The 24,795-nt window shown below is 51.1% G+C and overlaps 1 protein-coding gene across 15 annotated transcripts in view; it reads right to left on the bottom strand.

Annotated features, from left to right (window-relative positions):
- Nucleotides 1-4,271: 4,271 nt before the first annotated feature.
- Nucleotides 4,272-24,795, bottom strand: part of Nfasc (neurofascin) — a 168,916-nt gene continuing 148,392 nt past the window's right edge. For 8 of the 15 annotated variants that reach the window (XM_036202975.1, XM_036202977.1, XM_036202978.1 and 5 more), the window contains 5 exons: nucleotides 23,351-23,467; nucleotides 22,004-22,156; nucleotides 15,449-15,580; nucleotides 13,175-13,244; nucleotides 4,272-10,092 (listed from right to left, as the gene is read on the bottom strand). In XM_036202975.1, coding sequence (XP_036058868.1) covers nucleotides 9,861-10,092; nucleotides 13,175-13,244; nucleotides 15,449-15,580; nucleotides 22,004-22,156; nucleotides 23,351-23,467 — 704 coding nt within the window. In that variant the 3' untranslated portion in view covers nucleotides 4,272-9,860. The remainder of the gene's footprint in view (nucleotides 10,093-13,174; nucleotides 13,245-15,448; nucleotides 15,581-22,003; nucleotides 22,157-23,350; nucleotides 23,468-24,795) is intronic. The other 7 variants (XM_036202984.1, XM_036202983.1, XM_036202986.1 and 4 more) reach the window with 1 other exon arrangement.

Genomic DNA, 24,795 nt, shown 5'->3' with positions numbered 1-24,795 from the left:
CTCTCCAGGGGTTTGTAGCCTGGCTAGGCATGGAAGAGATGAGTTGCTGTAGTACTGTGGAGTTTGTGCTGAAAGCCAAGAGCAGGGGAGCAAGAGAAGAGAGAGCCCCTAGGAACTGGAGTTGTGAATGATTGGATTTGGGCATGCTACAAAGTGGGGCGGGCTTTGAAGGTGGAGTTCAGGCTGGGAAGGATTTTTTTTTTTTTTTTTTTTCAGAAGAGAGGAAAAGTGCAATTACACATTGTTCTTGGAGTCACACCTTAACTAACCTGACCCTCACAAGTTAAAAAGGCTGTCCCTGTTTTGTTTTGTGCATGAGAGAATTCATCCAAAGAGAGGTTAAGTAACATGTCGGAGGCCACACAGCTAGAGCCTGATCTATCTGCAGGATCTGCAGGAGCTCCAGTAAGAGCTCATGACAGGCTAGGGAAGGACGGGACACTATTGATTCACTGCCCCTGTTGGTTACTGCCCAGAACTTCTCTTGGGCACCCTTGCCAGAGCAGGGTGAAGAAGGGTGGAACGCTGCTGGAGCATATTGACAGGTTGGCAGGGGTTGCCCTGGCACAATGCCCTTGGACTGCACCTTTCAGGGTGATTCTTTAGATGTCTATTCACACCCCAAGTGTAGCAGTGGAGGCAGGGTGTATATATATATATATATATATATATATATATATATATATATATATATATATATATATATATATATATATATATACATATGAGTGGGCTGGCCTGGCACCTACTTCTGGCCTTGCCTTTTACCTTGGGTACACTATGCTGCTGTTTGGAATCAGTTTTCTCATGTGTAATAGGATATGGGTGCCTGCCTCAAAGGGCTGTGGGAAGGTTAAAAGGGACCCTTTAGGGTTGAGGATATAGTTTAGTGTTAGTGTTTGCCTGGCATGGGGAAGGCCCTGATTTTGATTCCCAGCCCTGCAAAAGAATAGGGACCATTCACATACAGTGCACATCACAGGGGCGGTGTTGCTGTTTTCCCTTTTCTTAATGTGACTGTAGTCACCCAAAGGCCATCTGGTACCCTCTGGCCTTTTCGCTGTCAGTATTATAAACGGCTCAGTTCTCCGAGAGTTGCATGGCGCATGGCTTGAGAAAGTCAAAGGCCCTCCCATATTTTCTGGTCACTTTTGAGGGCTCCAACCCAGACTCCCTCTTCTCAATCTTCCTTCCTGTCTGGATGTAGAATTCACTGATTTTGATGAAACTTCTGCCCACTCAAAGCAAATTCATGGAGTATGATGACGGTCCAGTGGAGGGCATGAGAGGTGGTGGCTTCTGACTCTTCCATCTTCCTGAAGCAGCAGCCAGTGTCACCTGCACTAGCAAAGTTTCTATAGCATGTGCCAGAGTTTCTGACCCTAGACCTGGGGATGTTTAATGTCTCCCGGTTCCCAAGAGATTCTGGTATGCCTTGGGCTGGGAACCACATGGACAGTATTGTTCCGATCTTTCCTCTGCATGTCTCAACCATTCCAATGCTCCCCTAGACTGCCTAGAAGTCTCCAATCTCCCTTCTATTAAACAGGACCACCATCAACACACACACACACACACACACACACACACACACACACACACACACACACACACACCTGCTATTTGTCAGCCCCCAGTCAATCCCAGGAGCTTTTAAATCCGTACCGAGAATCTTTGCCTTTGAGTGAAACCACCCCACTCTCTGACTGCTGCTGGCTCTCTGCAGTCAGGATGCCTGCTTGGGTTCATTGTGGTGAATTCCTAATAAGCCCAAGTCAGGGATCAAGGTCCCTGTGTACTGAGTCTGGGTAAGCCGTGTTTCCCTGCGCTGGGGTCTACACAAATCAGCAGCAAATTATAGGGTGGGGATGGAGATGAGGGCTGGGGCTGGGCTGTTGGGCCGCAGCTGTGCCTCCAAATTGCTATGAGGCCCACTGCCTAGTCCTTATTCCAGCAGGAACTGACATCAAACAAATGGGCCCTGATGCGTTAAGTTGTGTGTATGGGGGAGGAGGGTGTGCAGTGGCTGTGCCTGCATTTCTGCATGTAATATGCTGCTGAGCAGTGGGGATGGAATGAATTCCCTGATTGCAGGATTGGGGGCAGCTGGGAAATAGCTGGTACAGACTTTGCTCTTAATAAACATCCGAAGATGGCTCGTCTCCTCCCTACTGGGGCCTTTAAACCAACTCCAAGCTGGAGATTAGCATTTCTAATGGGCTGGGAGGCACAGCCTTCTGGAGACAGGGATGAAGGATGACATATTCAGGGGTCCCCAGGGCTCTGAGGAGAGGCAGGTGCTTTGTCTGGCCTCCGTCGAATGGAGGTTGGCTTTCTTCAAATAAGATAGTCCCTTCATCTCTTCATTCCTGTCTCCTTGGATGGCTCTGCACACTGGCCAATGGACCCCACACCGAGGTCCATCCTGAAATGTCATTGCTCATTCAGTACTTATCTATCTGTCCAGTACTGGCAGAGAAGAAAACAGATACTTGAGTTTGCCCAGCTACTTCTTTCAAAGGAATGGCAGTCTTACTCATTCAACCAACCCACTCATTTAGTCCAATGCCAGGCATTGGTCTCTAGAAGCAGAGATGAGGAAACAAAGTCTCCTGTACTCAGGATATTCACAGTTTAGTCACAGAAATAGACAGTCTCCATGACAAACCCCATGATGAGTAAAGTAGATGTCAGGGAGTCAACAGTGAGGGGATTCAAACCCCTGAACACAGAGCTGTCAGGGAAGACTCCTTGGGATGGTGTCAGCAGAGCTGATGGCTGAAGATGTGTGAAGCTGGATAAAATCATACATAAGGGCCGGGCGGTGGTGGCGAACGCCTTTAATCCCAGCACTTGGGAGGCAGAGCCAGGCGGATCTCTGTGAGTTTGAAGCCAGCCTGGACTACAGAGTGAGATCCAGGACAGGCACCAAAACTACACAGAGAAACCTTGTCTTGAAAAACAAAACAAAACAAAACAACAACAACAAAAAGCATCGTGCATAAGGTAGTCTCAGCTATCCTGGAAGCTGAGACAGGAAGTTTGCCTGTGCCCAAGAGGTGCAGACCAGCATAGTGAGACCCTGTACACACACACACACACACACACACACACACACACAGACACACACACACACACACACATGATGTGGTGGTGGTGGTGGTGGTGGTGGTGGTGGAGGAGGAGAGAGAGAATCAAGAACAATGGCTACAGCTACCTTCAAGGAGTCTGGGAGGAATGTTGGAGAAAAGCATTTAGAGGGACCTAGAAAGAGTCAGGATCTGGAATCAAGTGTTCAAGGCCAGAAGTGGGGGTGGGGTGGGGAGGGAGGTCACAACAGCTTTAGGTCATAGTCTGTGCTGTGAACACTTCTCCCAGAACTCTATTGGCTTGAACCAAGAGTGAGACAGTAGCAAATGGACGTAGGAATCAATTCCAGAGATACTTTGATAATTTGGGAGTGACAAGAAGGTTTGATAGAGATAATGGTGGCAGACCAGTGAGTAACCTAACAGTTCAAGAAGGAAGCCCACCTGGCAATAAAGGTCACACTCTATCTAGTGCAACAGCGACCTCTCAAGTCAGTGACCCACTGTGAGGCCTCTCGGAAGGCGAGGAAGCTAGGGGTTGAGGGTTACTTGCTGATTCTTTGCTCAAGAGAGTTGGGTCTAAATTTTTTTTGGGGGTCCTTTTGCCTTGGTTCCCCATTTCTACCTAGGAACTCACAGTTCTCTTTCTACAGAGCAGAACTCCCTGTCAGCTAGTGTCTCCCCATGCACAGAGTGCAGGGATGGAGGTCAGGGTGCCTTTGCCGATTCCTCTCCTTGTCCCAGCTTCCTCAGCGTGATGCTTTTTAGGTGGTGTGTGCACACAGCTACACCTAGCCAGAAGGTGTCTCCTTGACCATATACATCCCTATCTCACTCACTCTACATTTAAAACACAAAATTGTGCAAATGCGTTTTCCAAATAAAGACTAACTTCTAGATGGGGGCTGGAACGGCAGAATTCTGTAACAGGGAATGCTGCCGGGTACCTGTGGGAAATCCTTTGGACCCTCATTTTTTGTTGTTGTTTGAAGGCTCTTTCTATATAGCCCAGGTTGACCTTGAACTTACTGTATAGCTCAAATCCTTGGGCCTCTGGCTTCAGCCTCCTGAGGGCTGGGAATATTTACATGTATCACTGTGTCTAACCCTTAGATTCACTGCTGTTATTAATCCTCTGACAACCCTCTTCCCAAAGAAAAGAAACAAATCAGATGACTCAGGTCCATTTTGAACAACTTTTATTATACGTTTAGTGTTCTCTATACAAAAGAAATCAGTTTTTTTTTTACAGTGATTCAAAAAAATCTGAATAATTTGGCCTTTTCATTGCTCATGCAGTCAGTTTATAAGTCCATGTATTAGACAGTCCTCCATGGCCCAGAAGTCCCCGCTGAAGGTCGTGCATGACACCCTCAGATACACATCTGTCACTGACGAAGTTGGTTAATGACAATAACTCACAAGAAGGGACGGACATGATGTGAGAGGGATTAAAGTGAGCTTGCCATGGGGAGTTAAATGTGTAACCAATAGAAAAAATATTAGACCAATTCATGTGTGTGTGTAGGAATGTGGGGCAGGATGGAGACACAGGGAACACCATGTTGGAAGGGAGAGATGTCTACATGGTTGGGGGCAGGGCAAGAGGTCCTCCAGGATCCAGCATGGTTGAGGGTGGGACCAGGACAGATAGCGGCGTGTGACAGGTGACTGATCATCAGCTCAGAAGAAGTTGGCAAAGAGCTGGGAAGCCGGGCAGAGGGAAAACACTGACCAAGGACATCACATTTGAGACTCAGAAGAGCAAGCAGGTCAGGGTCATCTGATCTGCAGCAATTTTGAAAAACAAAAACAAAAACAAAAACCAGGAGTGCACAAAATTCTGGATATCTACTCCCAGACTTTTGTGTTTATTGCTTCATGGAAGTCTTTACATCTGCTGAACTCCAGCTTGGCAGATCCCAGGGTGGTAAGCCTGCCTGGGCCCTGCTACCCTTCAGCACCTGCAGACTCTGTGGTCAAGGGCAGAATGGACAGAGAACCCCCTCCGTGCCCTCACTTCTGAGGAATACGGGATGCTGAAGGCCTGGTGTGTGATGGATGAAGCGAGAGACACCATTCTGGGGCCCAGTCCAGGTTTCATAGTAACAACTTTGGGCTCACCATTCCACTTTCTGGCCTTGGGCTAGGCAGCCTGGAAGTCCCTGGCTGAGTTAACCGAGGACTATCACAGACTGGCTGATCTCGGACTCAGGCAAAGCCTTTTTGTTGTTCACCGGGAGGTTCTGGGAGTGTAAGTATACTGTAGAGAGAGGAGGCAGGGTGATAAGCAGGACAGATCTAAAGCAACACCTGCTGAGGCAGCTGTGGTGGGATGAAAGAACACTGGACACGGAGTCAGAAGGTCCAAGTTCAAGTCCTAACAGCACCCTCACTGGCCATCTTCCCCTTCCTGCACTGCCACTTCCTTTTCTGTACAGTGTGCCATTTCAATCAGATCAGCTCTGAGGTTCCTTCACACAGGAATCCGGTTCTGTCCTAAGCGAAATGCCTTGGCTCTGCTCCATTTCCATCTCCCTCTGTGGCAGCAGCTGCTCTTATCAGCACATTTGTGTTAAAAGGCATTTGGCCACGGAGTTGAAGGGAAGCTCTGCCCAGCCCACCTGTGTCCCCCAGGGCATTGAAGCTCCTGACACTCCACATTCTCTATCACTGCCTTGAGATGTCTTGTTTTGAATTGGGGACTGCCTACATAGGATTCCTAGGCTACCTCGTGAAATTCACCTAAGGACATTTGCTTCAGTAAAAAGGGAGCACTGTGACCCAGCTGGGTGGACCTTATCCTGGCCATCGGCTTGCACTGGACAGAGGCTGCTGGACTTGGTTGGAGGACACCCCACCCCAAGGTGACAGAAGTGAGGAATGGGCTCTGGGCTGGCATTTGAGCAATATCCTCCCTCTGAGAAGTGAGTCTTGGCCTCAGTCTTAGACCATGGATGGACCAAGAAGTTTTACCTCTGCAGAGCAACCATGACACAGCCTCATACATAGCAAGAAAACCTTTCCTTTCCCATCATCTTGGGGAACCAGGCTTAACCAGGGGGTCCCCAGGAGGGGTCAGGAAATGTGGAGGCCTGTTTGTCTGTCCTTCAGCTCTCTTCTCTACAGTCTGTCCACAGGAATCCCACGAATAAGGCCCAATCCGGAGAGTCTCTCCTTTCCCAAAATCCCCCCTCCCCCAGGCCTTGGTAGCTCATCTCAAGCGAACCAGATATGGACTCACATTCTGCAAGATGATGTCATGATCTGCACTGTTCCCTTCTGGAAGCACTGCTCTGCAGTAGGGTGTGGGACTGCTTTGTGCATGCGCATGTGTATGCACAGGTGTGTGGTGGGTGGGGAGGTTGTCCAGAAACTCTACAAATACCCACGGAAGTTTCTATTCCTTTTACAATACTGTGTTCAGGGAAACCAGGGACATGCTCTCTTATTCCCTTTGCGGGGTGAGTGGAGTCAGCGGCTGACTCTATGCCCAGTGATCATTCCAGACCTTGTTGGGAGGGGGTGGTCCTTCCTTCCCTGACCTCTGGAGACAGAGGAAATAGGCAAGGGCAGAAGCTGGCCTGGTTTTCCCCCTCGTGTCAGCTTGTGCAGAGACCCACGTATCCTGTTCACCATATCCCAGGCAGGGTGGGGTGAGGGGCAGCTGATCCTGACCTGTACCTCGAATCCACCTCTGAACAAGAGTATTCAAAGAGGGCCAAATGGGGGAGACAGACACCCTAAAGAAGCACAACGCTGGTTGTTTAACCCTGCTCATCTTGACTGCCACGCCCTGCCCAGATTTATTGGCTCAATGGACCAAGTTCTCCCTTGGAAGCCTCTCCTTTCTGACTTGACGCAATCTGTAGTCTAAGCAAACAAGGACACCATGCTCCCAACTCTGTGTCCCGCTAACTCATCTACTCATTTCCAGTAATATCAGCCCTGTGTGGACAGGGGCCACATCTGACCTCACTCATTAGCGTGGTATTCAGGGCTCAAGCCTTGGCCCAGACTAGATGCTCAAAGAGCATTTGATAAACACCCAGAATCACTGCAAGATGATCCACAGCCTTCCCCTGCCCCCACCAGACAGGCAAAACACTGGCAGGATTAAGCATTGCTTTGGGATGGCTGCTTGAGATCCAGGTCTAGGGAGGGGCAATACTGGTCTCCTGCTGAGTTGGGGTAGGGTCTGGGGGGCTGTGTGGAAAGTGGCCATCCCCTCCCTGTGAAGAAGTTGCCTCCTCCACCTTGCAACTGGTCTGTGTGCACCTGCCATCTTTACTTGACATCTCCAGCCCAGATCTGTCTGTCCCTGCCAGGAGAGCTGTGATCAGTGGTGGTTGGCTATCAGCACCCACAAAACAACAGCTTGAGAGAAGAGTTCATGACCTTCTCTTTATACACAGAGGAGGAGGGTACTGAGCATGGCGGAGCCCTGGAATGAGGCACAAAGACAGCCTAAGGGTTCACTGCTTCCCCCAGACTCTTAAGTTCCAAAGCAGCCCTCTCCAGGCTGTCGGTGGCAGGGATAGCCACGGTGGCATCTAGGAGTCCCCTTCTCTAAAAGCCTGCTGTTGGGGCCATGAGTTCCCTAGCTGCATGGTGCCATGTGAATGAGACCTGAGAAACTGACCATTCTGCCCAGATCCAAGTGTTTCCTGGAAAGGGTGATCCTTCACTTCAGCTGACAGGCACATTGCCCCAGCCTTCCCTCCAGGAATGGTGACCTATACTGCAGCAATGCCCAGCTGCGTTCCAGAGTGCTAGAAGAGAGCCTGGGAAGGGGACTCTGAGCACACCCCCATCCTCAGCCTCCTGCTGTTTACCCTGTCCCCTTTCACCATGACAGCCATCTCTCAGGCCTCCAGGCAGCAAGTGCTGGCCATGGGTTGGGCCAAAGGACCATGACACACTCTCAGGTTCAAACATTATTGGCTCATCTCTGGGATATGGTTTCTTACCTGCGGAGAGTGTGTGGTGTGCCTATGGGCTTGACCTTCAACCGGACGCTGATCAAGTGATACAAGCATTGCTAATACCTCTGTGGCTTAAACATATGGCAAATGATGCTTTCGGAAAGTCTCTGAAGGGCACAGCCCTGGTCCTGCCTAGGCCCTTGACTAGTAGCTCAAGTTGGAGGCCATGCCAGTGGCAGGTGATCCATTCGCTGTGGTCCACCTTGCCCTCCCACAACTGCCTCAGGCTGCACACACAGCTGCAGGGCGACACTCTGGCTCAAGATCTCCCATCTCTCTGTGTCGCCGAGGCAAGGTACCTTTGGTTTCAAAAGTGGATTAGGTGGGGGATGAAGGCAGCACCTTCAGGCTGAGATCTGCAGGCCTGCGAGTGTCTCCATTAGGGTGGTGGGGGGGTAAGGGCATGTGTGGAGTGGTTGTTTCTGGTCCCAAGGGGACACTTGCATAGGCTGCCCTGGTCCCGAGACATACATCACTGGAGGCATCAAGGCTTGCAGAGTAGGGCTAGGGATCTGGGAACTGCAGGGTTAGATCAGCGCTGCATAAGGCATACGAAGAGCTTTGCGTCCTTCCGGGCAGGGGCATCACAGCACTGTTAGTACGGTGCACCTCATGGTCCCCTGATATGTATGTGTACCCTAATGAAAGGACAGAAAGGCTCAGTCTGGGGGCAGCAGATCCCCATTCATATACCATGTCAAACACAATTGAGCAAGGAGAGGATGGGAGGGGAGCAGCATTGTTACCCCCAGATACACCAGCCATGCTCCTGTATCATAGGGATCCAGCTCTTGGAGGGTAGCAGCATAGACCCTGACTGGGTGGGCAACTGTGGTCCTCTCTCCTCCACTCTGGGCTTCGCTGCCAGAGACAAAAGAGGTCCAAACCCAGCTCCCCCCCTTTTTTTCTCCAGAGGTTTGCTCTGTTACCCAGGAACTACGTTCTCACTTCTTTCTGCGTGGGGCTCAGTCGCCACAATCCTTCTCATCAGGACCTATTCTTCTTCCTCATCTTCTCTGCAGCTCACTCTCAGACTCTCTGGCAGCAGGGGCAGAGTAAAGACGAGGAGCGAGAGGTAAACCCCACTCCCAACCAAACTAGAGCATGGCAAGGAGTCCTGCCCACCCTCTCCCTGCCAAAAAAAACACTGTCATTTTCCAGAAAGGAGCCAAGCCCAGCTCAGCATGGACAAGGCCGAGGCAGATGGGTGGGGAGGTGGGGGTGGGGAGAGGCATATGGCGAAAGGCATCCTTCGGAAACACACTGGCCCGGTGGCAGCTTGAATACTACAGATTTTCTGCATGTTGTGTTGGGGATCAATCCTTTTTGCCCATCTTTTCATTTCCGGGGAGAGAGCCCACTTATTCTTTTTCCAGGGACTTTTTTTTTTTTTTTCAAAAGTTAAAAAAAAAAATGGAGACAATGGGTTGGAAGGAGAAGATGCACAAAGAAAAAAAATGAAGACAGAGAAAAGATTGTAAGTAACAGAAACGGATACGTGTGTGCCGAGATCAGGGTGGCCATGAGATAGGGCAAGCAGCTAGGGCTCCCTCCGATGAGCGTAGCTCTAGCTTTCCCATCTAGTGACACCCCAGGGCGTTGGGGCGTCGCTGGGAGGGGGTTGTGGATAGCTGGGTCGCCACTGGTCCTCACAGCTTGGCAGACCCCCCGTGTTGTACCCTTGTCCCTGAAGGTGGCTGTGGCTTGGCGGTGGGTCTGCGGTGGTGGCTGTATCTCCCCTTCTCCCCTCGTACTTGCAAAGCAGTGCTGTGACTGGGGTGCTCCATCAGGCCAGAGAGTAGATGGCGTTGACAGGTGACGTGGCCTCTGAGCTCTCGTTGCCTTCTGTCTCCTCCTTGTCCTTTTTGACTGTGTACTGGCCAATGAAAGAGCCGTCTTCATTGAACTGGCCCTCGCCACCTTCCCCGTAGTCCACCAGGCTGTCATCACTCTCTTGCTGCTTGATGGTGCCGTCTAGAGACGTCTGGCTGCCTTGCAGAGGCTTGTTGTCCTCATCACTGGCCAGAGAGAGAGAGACAGAGTCAGGCCTAGACCGGCCAGCACAGCCCCAAAGCAGGTAGAATGGGATAGGACAGCTGGCTTCCTACCAAGCACACAGTGCAGGAGGATGAGACGTGGAGATCATCCAGTGTCTACCCTCCCTTGCCCAGCAGACTTTATAAAAGGGAAACTGAGGCACATAGAGGACCAGCGTCTTCCCCAAGGCAGATGGCATGTTGGAGAAGACTAGAGCCATGCTTATGCTTTGGGCCTAGCAAGTAAAAGAGGTGGGAGGGAAGAATACTCAGAGAAGCACGGGAGGCCTGCTAATTTGAGAAGGCCCTAGTAAGGCTATTAACCCCTTCAAAGCCCTGTCCTTGAGGCCCTCCTGGGTGACAAGCATTCCAGGCCTTGGAGATATAGTGGCATTAGCCTGCAAGGTCAGATGTCCAGCTCATATATCAGCTGTACTCCCTAGGACAGTGGTTTTTAACCTGTGGGTCACAATCATTAGAAAACACATAGTTCCAACGGTCTTAGGAGCCTTCAACCACACATTCGTCTTTGTTGCTACTTTATAACTATAATTTTGCTACTGAGTGATGGCTCAGTTCCTAAGACCATCGGAACTATGTGTTTCCCAATGGTTGTGACCCACAGGTTGAGAACTGCTACTCCAGGATACTAGGGGGCTGCTCCTCCAAGCTGGCGTGGTGCCTTTCCTCCTGGCTGGAAGATCGCTTGACAGAAAGACCAGGTGCTGCTGGCTACATTTCACAGGCGACACAGGCTCCCAGGCAGGAAGCAGCTGTGGGCCAGCTGTGGAGATCTGCAGAAGGAATCACAGTGGTACCAGGTAGTCTGAGCAGATTCACCACACCCTCTACACTCCCAGCCACCAGCCTTGCTGAACTGTCAGCTTAACAGTCAGTATGTTCTAGCAGCAGCCTTGGGTAGATGGCGACTGGGGAAGGGGGCTTAGATGGAGCTGGAGCGGAGCATGAACAGATGGGGCCAGCCTGCCAGGCAGGTGGCTAGACCAGGCTCTCCTCCATCAAGCCTCCTGAGGAAAGTCCCATTCTTGTCGATCAAGGTCCCTTTCCTCTTCAGAGTCCCACATGCTGAAGTCTGTGACTCTGCTGGGCTGTCTCTGCCCAGGGCTGCATTTGGTTGAAGTCCCTGGACCCTGCACAGGAATCCCCTCAGACCATCAAATGCAGCGTCCATGCCCTGCAGTGGCACATAGGGTGAACACACCCCCTCTATTTGCTAGCCCCAAAGCGTGAGCATTGCTTTGCCCAGGCAAGCAAGGCTGAGATGAAGTGGGAAGGCAGAGGCGGGTTCCTTGACATAAGCAGAGGCATGTCCTGTATTCACAGGCCATGGCTGTTCCAACTTCTCTTGGGTTGAGCCAGGTCACAGAGCCACTGGCCCATACTGGCCATATGCTGGGTGAATGTTACCTACTATGGTGGCTGATCTGTGTGCTCTGATGGCAGCGCCACAGAAGGACACTGGGAGGCAAGGGGATCTTCAGGGCTGAGCTGAGTTTGGGCAGGAAGTGGAACTCTTTATGGTCAGATCCTTCCTGTCAGGCTTCCCGCCCCCACCACAGGCCACAGGTCATGAACACTCCATTAGGTGATCTGAGGGACTCCTGGACAGGGTCCAGAGTCAGCATGCAGGGAAAGTGGAGCTGCTGGCTTTCCCAGACCTAGAATGCAACTTTCCCCAGGAGGCTTGAATGGAAGAGTGTCTGGTCAGTCAACTGCCTGCCTGTCTGCCCCCCACCCCCCAAGAGGACAGACACGGGGAGGGGCGGGTCTCATGAGAAGGGTATCTGGCAATAAGCCAAGAACAGAGTGGGAGAGCCCACTGCTTGCTCCCAGGCACATCCCCTTAGAAACTTAGTTCTCCTGACTTCCTGATTTTAGCCGTTCCCCAGTAGGATCCTTGAACTCATTCAGTGCAGGTTCTAGGAGCAGAGCCCACAGAGCCAAGACTGGCCCAAAGGAAAGAGAGGTGAAGGTGGAAACAGCTTGTCCCGTGTTCACCCCCACTCCTTTGAGCTACACCAGGGCATGGAGAAAAGAAAAGCCCACAGCATTTTCACTGAGGGTCAGAGGTAGATCTCAGTCCCAAGGGAGGCTAGAGCCTGCCAGGTGATCCCAGGACAGCCAGGGAGGGATGAGGAGGCTCTCACAGGGATGTCAGGCTGATGGACAGCTGCGACCACAAGCTTCCAGATGGCTTCTGGGCAGGCAGCAGCTCCCTACCCATGACCTAGTGCTGTTTGCCAGGCTCCTGAAGAGCAAGGTAGAGGCTTAGAGAGGGGGAGAGGTCAGAGGATGCTGGGGTGACCAGTGCACAGAGTTAACAAGGTTAGGGTACGGGAGGACGGTTGTTTTCTGATATTTTTTTCTCCCGGCCCAGATGGTCTTGGATGAGATTCCATGATCTACCCTGACCCATTCTTGAGCTCCGAATACACTGGCCATCCAGATGGTCCAGTGACAACGTGGCAAATCTTGACTGAAAGGTCTGTTCAGATCTGAGAGGGAGTGTGGGCACAGGACAGAAGGACTAGCTGGCAGTCCGGCCCTAGCTCCTTCAGCTCTGCCACCAGCACACAGGGTAGTGAGGCTTCTTGGATCATTCATTACCTTGGGGGCTAGGGGTGGGTGCTGGCTGGAAGGAGGCCTGATGGTCAAGCTTACTACACAGAAAAGGGGCCCAGGGCTCATTTTGAGTGGAAAAAGTGGAAAGAAACAAATAGGAAGTCCTGTCCAGTCGTGGGTACCAGGGCTTCTCAGCCTCTTGGAGTGTAAACACCCAGCCAAATGACTGCCCCAAAGGGAAAAGCAGCAGTCCTGTGGCCCGGAGGGATGTGGATACAGTGGCCCAGTGGCTGCTGTGAGGGAGCCCCCTCTAAGCAGCAAGGACAGTTACCAAGGGGGTAGGGAGCCCCCTCTAAGCAGCAAGGACAGTTACCAAGGGGGTAGGGAGCCCCCTCTAAGCAGCAAGGACAGTTACCAAGGGGGTAGGGAGCCCCCTCTAAGCAGCAAGGACAGTTACCAAGCGGGTAGGGAGATCAGTCACCTGTAGTCAAATGAACCATCTTCTTCTTTGGGGTCTTCAGGGCCCAGGGGGACATCCTTCTTCTCTCGCACTGGTTGGTAAAGAGAACGGAAGACAGACAGACAGATGGGCTGATGAAGAAGGATGTCTCTATTCTCCAGGGTGCTTCTGAACACACAGCCCAAGGACAACACCTTGGGGTCTGGAGAGATGGCTCAGTGGCTAAGAGCGCTTGCTGTGCAAGCTTGAGATTCCAAGTTTGAGTCCATAGCACCTATGTGTAAAGGCAGGTGGTGTTGTGTGTGCCTATAACTCTGGAGCTGTGGCAGTGGACACAGGGCTCCTGGGACTAGCCTAGCTCCGGGCTCAGTGAGAGACCCTGTCTCAAAGGAATAAGGCAGAGGATGATAGAGGAGGGCAGCCAATATCCTCTTTTGGTATCTGTGTACAAGTGTGCGCACCCACATACACCGCACCCCAGACACCATCTTGAGCTCAGTGACAGTCACTGACAAGCCTCCTTTTAACAAAGCACTATCAATGCCCCAGGCTCAATCAGTCAGTAAGCTGATTCTGCCTCCTTCACACCCCAAGAGGTCTTTACACCCCAGCTGACAAACCTCTCAGCTTCCTGCCATTTCTCCATCAAGTTGTCCTAACATACCAGAGATGTCATCCTTTTCTCTGCCAAAGGCAAATGCTCCTTTGTTCGGTCCTTTCTCAGTTTGCTCTGCATTAGAATTATCTTATATATTTCCTCACTGGTGACAGAAGTTAGCTTTCTCCTTCAGGGTGGGTGACTGTGTTTCTCCAAAGCTCCTAGCAGAGTGCTTAGAGGGAGGCTGTTTCCTATGTCTGTGAGATGAAGGTGCTCTCTCGGGAGCCTCTTGCTGGCTCCCTCTCCATATATGGCCTCTGGGATGATGGCATCCAAGGCCTGTCCTGCTGTGCTGTGGTGTCCCTCTGAGCTAGTTGTAATGTTGAAGCCAGTAATCTTTCCCCCTCTATTCTTGGCATCGGGCACAGAGCCTGGCATACCATAGGTGCTTCACGAGGGACCTTTTGATGCCTGTATGGGATAACCAACTTATTTAAGAGGTGAGAACAGGCCACAGGATGAACAGTTTCAGGAAGAGCAAAAACTGGAGCCCATGGCCTGGTTCCTGGGTTCCTTGTCTTCTTACTGTATGAGGTGCCTACCCCAAAGTTGGGGGTAAGGGGGCAGGCTTGAGAGAACTTTCTGGGCTGGGGCACTTTCTGGACAAAGGCAGGCTCTAAGTTTATCTGGTGAATTCCTCAAGGGTCCAGGTCCCCCTGACTCAGTAAGTCCCCCTATGTCTGGATCTCTATCCAGCTCTGGCATTCTCTCTTGCAGAAGAAAAACAGTCTAAATATAGTGGAACCAAGTGATAGAATTCACTGCTCATCAACAAGGAACTAAATTCCTGCCCTCCCTCACCTGGCAGCGGCATAGCTTGAGGACCCAAGGGTCTGTGGGTCCTGGGCAGCGAACGAAGGAGACTCCATCTTTCCTCCCCTACCTGTTTCATTTGAGTTAGCCCGCCCCAGGAGAAAGGGGCATCTGGGGAATGTGTTGGTGCTGGGGCTCTAGGGCGGAAACAGTTTCATCTCTCACTTCAACAGGGTGGCTGCTCTCAGGTCATCTGTCAACCAGTCTCCTGTCACCTTACCCACCCTGTCACAGCCAGATGGCTCTCTTGCCCATTTGAAAAAAAAAAATCATTATTTTCTGAAACAAGAATGGAGAGGTCCTTGTCTTTGACACTGAAGGCCCCTGAGGTACAGAAGAGACGGGTTTCTGTGGGACTTTAAGGAAGGGCCAGGGTGTCACTAGCATAGCCTGTCCCCAGAGCTGCTAAGTCTGTGGTGATAGGCACTGAGACAAGCCTCAGCAGGGCGTGGCCCACCATGTGTATTTGCTCTTGATTATGCTGCTTCTGCCTAGCCCCCTACTCTCCATTTCCAACATGGCCACCTCACTTCCCTATCTCTGCCCTGACACGGCATCCTAATGACTCTCAGGCTGAAGAAAGCCACTTTGCCCAGTAGATAGGAGATAAGTCAAGGGAAGGCAGGCCATCTCAGCAGGAGCCAGGGTTCCTTCCATGCCTCCCTGGAGCAGCCGAGACTGCAGCATCCATTCACCCGGGGCAAATACAATCAACTCAGTTGTTCGCTGGCAGCTTCTAAGAAATAAGCCGAATGTGCCACCGGCCTGAAAGAGTAGAGCCCAGAGGCCTGCATCTGGTGGGGGCCTGGTGACTCACATCTCACCTGGGTACTTGCCACCGCGGCTCCTCTTGATGAAGCAGACGATGAGCAGGATCAGCACCAGAAGGGCAATGGCACACATGAGCCCGATGAACCAGCCCTGGGTGGCGATGTCTGCCTGGTTGTTGGTGTAAGCTGGCGGGGAGGGTGGGAAGCAAACCGTAAGCCACTGCTTGGGGAGTGGGTGAGGAGGAAGGTGGGGGGGGGAAGATGCACAGCTACCGGGCAGGTTTGTCCTGGAGCCTATCGCTACCACCTAGCTACCCTGCTCAAGGGACGAAAAAGAAAATGGTTAAGCAACGAAGGGCCAACAGATCAGAAAAGAGGCAAAGAAAAGGGGTGCAGGAGCGGAGAAGCAGAGGGCGGAGCAGGCCCTGTAGGATGGAGACATTTCCTAAGAGAAGGCATGGCATTGCGTAAGACTGCACGTGCTGACTACAGCCTGGTGAGACTGGGTGATGATGTGTGGCCGCACAGTTCTGGCGAATGGGCCTGCGTGGTACCTGTCAGGGGGCTGAGCGTGGCCACGCTGCTTAACCCTGCTGGAGGACACCTTGCGGGCACAGCCTCTTCGTCCACCAGGTTTTGGCAGTGGCTCCTGAGCCAGATGGAGGTTCAGGTGGCCCTGTGCTTTTTCAAGTCTCCCCAGCTGGACTGTGTGATCTCTGACAGCGGGCAGATAATTCAGGCCCAGGTCCCCAGGCCAGGCAGGCAGTGATGCTGGGTTTGTGATTTCAAGTCACCTCCCAGGGAATTGCTCCTGGTGGGCTGTGACAAGCCAACTTGCCTTCTTTTCAGTGGAGATCATCTCACAGATCCCTTTGTGGTCTGAAGGGAATTCAGGTGTATGGAAAGGGCAGGAGCCCAAGAGTCCTTTGATGGTATCCATGATGTCCAGGGCCTGGGGATTAGGGTTTGTGGGAGAATGTGCTGAGTACCCACTCACCCTTCTTTCTGTAGACTGGAAGCCAAAGGGGATAGTTCCTGAAACACAGCCTTTCAGGGGACCTGAGACTCAAGAAGGGAAGGATCCATGGAATGTGACATACCCAGGGGAGCCCAGGGCAGGCTTGGGAGACTTAGGCAGCCCATGGAATGAGTCACAGCACCACGCCTCCTCCTAGGAGACACCCTGTGCCCTAGCTCCTGGGTACATTTTACCCTTTGCCTGTGTAGGATGCAGAAACTGTCTCATAGTTTTTTCAGGGCCAAGCCAAACACATCATACCAAGAAGGGTCTCTCCATAAACACCTTTAAGGAGCGAGGAGCAGGCCCTTGGTGGGGCCTCAGTCCTAGCTGCAAAGTAGTGGAGTGCACAAGACCTGTGGCTGTTATCACCTTGATCTGTTTGTGCTGGGGAGAAGGCCCAGCCCTGTTTCTGTTCCCGCTCCTGTCTGCTGTTCCCCCCACAGCAGCCCCAGACCTCACAAGGTGTTAAAATACTCTCTTGCTTCAACTCTTCCCAAACTCCTAATTGCTATGAGAGGACACCCCCCATTCCTCATCCAATCAGGCAACTGGCCCTATCACCCGGAGCTAGCTCTACGTCCCTCTCCATATTTCAACCCCTCAGCCACTTATTTGCATGCCTGCCTCTGGACCTCTGCACTGGCTGCTCTTTCTACTGAGAAAGATCAGCGCGTCTCTTGGCAAGGATTTCACTGTTTAGCTCTTGTCCCAGAACTAGAGGAACACACAGACTCATCCCAACACAACTTCACTTCATCGTTTTGCTGGACTTTGCTGCTCAGGGTCCAGGAATCCTGTTATCCTCCCTCCTTGCCCTCTACACTGCCCACCCCTTCCCTGCATCCTTCCCTGGACCTGGAAATCCCAAACCTGCACAGCCTCTGCATCTGTCCCCTCCTTATGTCTCAAAGGTCTTCCCTTCCCTTTTCCTGCCCCTCCAAAGTTTCAGTGGGATGCTACACCTCAGTCCTTTGATCCTGTAAGGACCCCTGGACTCCCAGAAGGTTCAATTTCTTCCTTTTTGCTCTCTTCTTTCTGTGTCTTCAAACACAAACTTGGAAGACCTGTCAGGCCTTCTGAGATGGCCCATGTCCTGTTCTGATCAGGTGGACCCATCATCTCTCAGGGCCTCCAGGGCCTGCCAAGTCTGTTCCTTATTCATAGGGAGCTGACTTCAACCGCTCTAACGGCCACGTCTTAGCTACTGTTTCAAAGTGAGTTGACCTCTCCCACACCTACCTCTGCACCCTGACTCTGACCTCAGGCAAGTCTTGACTTCTAGTTGGCAATCCTTTGAATCATCTCTTGTACCCACAGCCAACTCCATAGCTGTGAGTCCAACACTCTTCCCTAACCTCTTGGCCTGAATTTTCATGCCTGTTCCACATCTAAGGACTGTTTTCGATCCCTCCAAAACAACTCTGATACACAACGTGCAGTACCCATGCATTTTGGTACCCATGGGTGCAGTGGGGTTAGCATGACCACTCCCATATGTTATCCAGAGAATGCCTCTCTTCTTCTACCACATGGAATTCAAGCCTGCCTGGCCTTCTTCCTGCCTTGTTCCCAGCCTACCTAAGACTCTAGACTGTCACCCTCTCTTTTGACCACCTTTCACATTCTCTCCCCTCCAGGCATCTCTGATCACTCCAATTTACACCTTCCCTGGACTATGCTCTCACTCTCCCTAGTCCACACAAATTAACATTTAATTGTTCTGTCTCCTGGGTCCTGGATTCCAATTGTGCTGCTCCAGTCTTGAGAACATGGTGTCTTGAACCTCCCAGTACTCAGCATAATGTGATCACTTAACAAGTGACCAGTGACCACTTACAGATGAACACATCCACTGAATCCTGATGTAACCCACTCTTGGTTTTCCTCATACCAGCCAGTGGCCACACGGATCTTCCTGTCTACGTACCATGCCTAGGCAGTAGGTGGGGATTACTTCACTTGTGTTTGGACAGTGGCACCCACAGTTGGCAGAGAGGTTGGTTTGCATCTCTGCAACCACCCATTTGCACCCCCATCTTCCTTGTGTTTGTTCTGATACTCTGACAGCCATCTCCACGACATGCCCTCTCTCTTCATAAAGAAGGTCATGGTGCCTGGGGAAAGTGGTCACAGGGGCAGTTTAGGGAGCAAAGGCAGTGCTCCACACCTGACAGTACCAGGCGAAGTTGAAACGTAGCTTCTGACTTGATTGAACATGTAAAAACTGAAAATTCGCGTGAACTTCAGACACAAAACAAATTGGGGTCAACTGACTACACCTTATGACAAAGTAAGTTGGTGTCTCAAGAATAGAAAACAATAGAACGTTAGAATAAGCCCAGCTTAGACCGAGAGGGAGTCATTTTAGCGAGGCTCTGGAGTTGCTACACCAATGCCACACTCAATTGATCTGCTCAACTGGCACTGAGATGCTAACACTGTCAACCTTCAGAGACACCGTTTATACTCCCCACCTCCAACCAGGAGTGGCGGGGTCTGCTCTTCTTCCGCCTTGGGCCTGGTAAGCACAGGTCCAATGCCTCTTGCCCTGAACTGGAAACCTTCACATTCAAGCCTTCTAAGCCACACCTGAAGCAAGACTAGTCTTCCCAATCGTAGCCAGAGTAACTCTGCCTTGCAGCAAGCTTCCACCTGACTACTCTATCCACCACACTTTGCGAAATAAGCCAGCCTCCCCACGGTTGGGCAGTGTTTTCTGAGACCAGGACGGAGTATGCAGAAGCATAGCTTTCTCAGTCTGGTTTGTCTGTGCCATATGTCTGAGCCTGTAGTCATCTCCACTGCCTTAACCCTGGGTAGTGCACCGAAACCACATTGCATCAATCCTGCTGGAGACTCAGAGTCACATCAAGTACTAGGCTTGGTGAGAGGGGCAGTTGGCAACTTGGGGAAAACGCATCTGTCCATAGTTGTCCACCACTCTGCCAATGATTGCTAATAAACTCATTTTATTTAAACATAACATGAATGAGTCATTCTATGGACTTTGGTGCCAATTCCAATTTGGGACAGATGTTAATTTTACTTCTCCCTGGAAAAGTTCATGCAACTTCCAACCTATTTTTTAAAAAATGGGAAATTCATTTGCTAACCTGACAGGTTATTCAACTCCCAAGTCCAGCTGGAGGAATCTGGCTTGGCCATACACAACAGGCTCATCCTTGAAAGTCATTCTATAAATGGATGAACAAAGCAGGGATGACTTTTCTGCACACACAATGTGGCTGCTCTCCCTCAAGTGCCATGTCGCCTTTCTCCATTCAGCCTGTCTCATCCTACAGTCTCTCTGGCCTCCATGATGTCCAATCTGCCTGCTTCGGATGATAATACCAGCCCTGCACCCCAGCAGTGAAGCATGGATGGGCCCGTTAGAATCTCAGATCATATATCTGCAGCCCCTCAGGTTCTGGCTTCAGAACCTTTAATAAGGAGGTGATTAAGTTCCCAATGGGATCTTTCTGGCAAGGGTTAGAAATCCTGTTAACGTTCCCAGAAGTCCCTTCTCTTTCCTTCCTAAACCACCGCAGCATGCCATCTACAGACTAAAGTGATGGTCTGTGGTTGACTAAATGACCTGTGGTCGGGGCCCAGAGATGTTCAGAAAAGCTTTACTTTGATGAAACACAGAGATCCAGGGGTGTGTGTGGGCTTGCCTCTGGAGTCCACCTACAGGAAACTTTTGACATGTGTTTACAGTCCCAGACACACTTCAGAGATGAAAATATTTCCCTTTCCTCATGGGGTTTGCACACAGTAGTTTCTAGCCGGCCTAGGAGGAAATGAACAACCTGCACTCAGAGACAGGGTACAGAGCCTGGATGCTCCAGCTTGCCTGAGAAGGGGTCTGGGAAGACTTGTGAATGCTACATGCTTCTGTGGTTCTTAAGGCAGGCAAGCAGGCAGGGCCTCTCCAGATTCAGCACAGAGAAAGAAAAATGGGTATCAATGATCACACTCAGAACCAAGTACAGCCATTATCAATCTCCCCCGCCCCCACACTACATGCTTAATACTTGAAACAGATTAGGCCAAACCCAAAGGAAAGGTCTGGTCCTTTTCTCTCTAGCTTTCTCTCCAGCCTTTATCCACAGCACCTAGAGAGGCAAAGCTCTCAAAATAGGCAAAGCTGGATTCCCCAGCGTCTGCAGGATGGACTTCTACCCTCAGGCCTCATCTTTGCTTCTTGCCCATGAGCTAGACTCAAGTTTGTAAAGAAACAAAATCAAACACATCCAAGAGCTTGCGATCTCCAACCAGGTCAGAGTCCAGCTACCTGTTCGGCTTGGTCAGCTGTCCAGACACAAGGCTTCTTACATAACAAGATGGCCTGGCTGCTCACTCAGACATCCTGCCTGAGCGCACCTGGCTCATCCTAAGCAAGGAGCTGCACACTCAGATTCTGTGGGCTGGAAATGTGTGGGACTGGTAGAGGCACACCAGGGAAGACACACCAGGAGAGACCAGGCTAGAAGAGGAAGGGGTGCAGATGGACAGTGACTCCCTAGATACAAGCTACCAGCATCGGCCTCATGTGGCTGGGCGAGGGAATAGTAATGAATATTCAAGCCAACATTCAGAAATTAACATAAATCATTGTGGGGTACCCCCCCCCCCAGCATCCTGTGTGTCTAATAACCCGCATCTGACTAGGCCATCCCTAGAGGCAAAGGCTGATCCTTTTCTGGCTTAATCCCTTTCTGCACCTCCCCTTCGCCCCAGGGCTTCAACTTGGCTGTGTCTCTGATATGAAAGATACACACAAACCCACACCCGCAGACAAGCAAGTGCCTCTGTGGATTGCAGATTCCCAGCTAACCCCACCAGCAGAGAAATTTCTAAGCCTGGTCCTTCCTGCGCCCTAGGTAGCCTAGCCATTTGCTATAATGAAGATGCTTCTTATCCAGCCTAAAACTGCTACAGAGCCAGATTGTCATCCTGTCCCTAGCCGGATTTAAAAACAAAAACAAAAACAAAAAACAAAAAACAAAAAACAAAACAAAACAAAAACCAAGAAAACAACAGCCAAAAGGCACTTACTTTTAGGCAGCACCAACTTGGAGTGAAATTAAATAAAAACGGAACACTGATGTCTGAAGGCAGCAACACACACTTTGGTCCCAGGTTTGGTTGCTCAGCAGATTTCTGAATCAAGACTCTGGGTTGTTCCCTTCCCCTCATTCTACCCGGAGAGAGCAAGTTCCTAAACAGTGGGGCACGACTCTCCAGCATATCCCTCCTCCCCCAGGGTCCACACACACTGACCACGTTTGTGCATGCACTAAGCCCTTTTGTTAGACATGGTGGGGACCAAGCATTCCCTGTCTTCATTATTCAGTCCTTTGTTTCCTGATTGCCCACTCAGCCCCCCTGGCTCAGAGCCCGGCTTGCTCTCCACTGGGGCATGCACACCTTGTGACTTCCTGCAGGCCAGAGGCACGCCATGCAAGGCAAAGGAATGGGGTGGAGATGAGACCTGTTTCCAAGAAGAGACAAGCAGGAAGCTAGGAATGAGGATGAGGTAGATGCCCATGCTTGCGGGGGGATGGCAAGGCCAGATCCCCTCTCACCTGTACTGGTCATAAAGGTGATGACGGTACTGCTGATGCCCTCGTTGTCCCGGGAATATACCCGCAATGTGTACGTCATCCCGGGATAGAGGTCTGTCAGCTGTATAGGCTGGGCCTGGGCCTTAACTGGGATAGTTTTTTTCGTATGGTTGCCTGGGGAACAGAAACCTAGGTCAGCTTACAACCAGGCACCAGGAGCTGGAGAGAGTGTTTAGGTCCCTGTGCATCTGTCAAAAGCAGAGAGGCGTGGAAAGGGGGCTGAAGCTCCCTGGTCCAGTCCCTCCACACAGAACAGGCAGCTCCCCGACGCCCAGCATGCACTTCTAGCTCTTACATGATGTCTCCCCTATCAAGATTAGCTGCCTCAGCCTTGAAGCATGTCAGCTGCCATGGACGTGACTGACTTTCTGCAGGAGAGCTTCCTGGGAGAGCCAGCAAGCTGGTTAGTATGTCACGTGGTTAGTATCTCACATGGAGGTGAGACAGGACCCTTGGCTTCCACTTGACCCTTGGTTTCGTCTCGGACTGTTTGCCACATTGCAAATTCACATGTCAGACAAAGTGTCTATGTCTTGGGGTTGTGAGTGGGCATGACGGTGGCAGGAAGCTGAAAACATCCAGAACTAAACAGAGACTCCAGACCCTAAGGGTCTGAAGCCCTCCTCCGATCTCAGAACCTAGCAGCAGGTTTTCATGTCCTAAGAGTTCTTGGCAGGAGGGAGCTGGGTTTTCTGACTGGCTTATTGGCTTCACAGCTTCTAGCACATGTTAGAGAGATGTGGGCTTCATCCGGCAGAACCAGGGGCCCTTGCCCAGAGAAGGCAGATCTTTGGAACACAATCTGCAGTCCAATCCCAAGCTCTGATAAAGTGCCTGGCTCACCTTGAACCACTGGCTGTCTGGTCTGTGTCTGTGACTGCTGCTTTCCACTAGTCTGTGAACAGAGAGCAGCTGCAGCTCAGGTTGGGGCCCTGGCCCATTCAGCGAAGGCATCAGGACCCTCAGAGTCTTGGCCAGGGGATCAACCCCGAAATGAGACCTGGCTCACTTTTAGATACTCAGGATCCTCATTCTGGGCAAGAGTGGACGCAGGTCACAGTCCACAGATCCGCCACAACACATGTAATTCAAGGCCTTTGCTAATGGCTTTGGAAGTCCCTTCTTGTTCAAGTCTCCTTCCACCTCTTCTATATCAGGCAGGGATCGATTTCACGAGACCACAATGAAGCCAGGCTAAAAGGCTTCTAAGCCTGGGGGAGTTCAACAGGATCTCCTTAATGGGCATCTACCATTCCCCGCCACTGCTGTACCACTGCCGCCGCCCCCACCCCACATAGCAATGCTTACTGTCAATGTACTCAAGCACAAAGTCAGTTCCGGGCCTGAAATTGTGCTTCCAGGTGATGTTGGCCCATTTACTGTTGGGGAGCACCGTGACGTTCCAAATGGACTGCTCATCAGGGGCTGGTGGACGGGTTAGAAGAGGAGTTAGTGGTGAGGACAGAGGTAGCACAGGAGACTCAGAGAGGCGCGTTCATACGTGTGCATACTCTCACACCCAGAGGCTGCTGGGAAAGGGAGGAGTCAGGAGCAGCTGTGCAGGCAGCCCAACAACAGAGCAGTCTTGACAGTCAGGCCAAAGGTACCCAGGGATGCACAGGAACAGCCAGGGGACCTGTCTGTGTGTGAAGGGGACCAGGAAGTTGTCTCTTATTCCTCGCAAGAAGGGGTTAGGAAAAAGGGTGGGTTCCCAGTCACACCACTGGAGGCTCTAATCTGGATTTATTTCCTTTATAGGTCCCTTGTCATAGGTTTGAACAGCGCAAAGAAGGGGGCAAAGAAATGGGCCCTGCGGTCAGGATGCTGGCAGAAGAGAACAGAGTGAGTTTGCCTCCTTCAACTGGAAGAAGAGGGGCTGCCTTTGAAAGTCAAGCAGGAGTGCCTTAGGGGTATGGCTCAGTATTGGGGTGCTTCTTGGCCATGCAGGTTCCATCCTGAGTACCACCCAAAGAAAACCATGTAAGAATGAGATAGTAAGGATGAGATTAAACACAGGAAAATGCTCCTGGCTTCCTGAAGCTAGAGAATACTAATCAGGTGACTTTGATCTGAGCCCCTCCAGTTAATGCGAGCCTAGATGGCCTGTATTGTGGCTCAGAACCTCAGAGTCCCTAGTACAATCAGAGTGGATGCCCCTGACACAGGCTAGATGGGACCCAAAGATGATGAGCTCCCCCCAGCATCCAACCCTTAGTGTTCTCTATATTAGCAGAACTCTGCTTGTTGGCTTCTTGGCCACAGAGCCGTGGAGACTTGATCTCCTTGTAACAAAGAGAACATTAATTATCAAGCACCTGGGGGCCGGGAGCCACTTTATCAAAGGCATGGGCCTGTCTGAAACCATAGCGCATATACAGGAGGATGGCGGCAGCCTTCAAATGCCAGGGTCCCAGAAGTCTGATTACGATATTTCCCAGCAAAGACTTAGCAACAAGGGACGAGCAAGGATGCTTGTAGTTCAAGGGCTTTACAAACATGGCTCCTGTATATTTAATTAGAATGCAAGGGGGCACTGTCACCAACTCACTTGTCAGGCATAAATGAATAGAGAATATTGGCGATGCATTTATTCATTATCTAGTTGACATGTGATTGAGTCTGCAGGGCTGGGGAAGTGATAAAAGATTTCCTGATTTTCACTTCAAAGAAGTGTTTTGTGGTTTTTTTGTTTTTTTTCTACTGCAACCCTGTCAGGTGTTGTTTGCCCCAGGTGAACACAATGTGTGTCAAGT

This window comes from Onychomys torridus, chromosome 11, assembly GCF_903995425.1.
Source record: "Onychomys torridus chromosome 11, mOncTor1.1, whole genome shotgun sequence".
NCBI classification, from domain to species: domain Eukaryota; kingdom Metazoa; phylum Chordata; class Mammalia; order Rodentia; family Cricetidae; genus Onychomys; species Onychomys torridus.
This window is presented reverse-complemented; position numbering and strand designations above follow the sequence as displayed.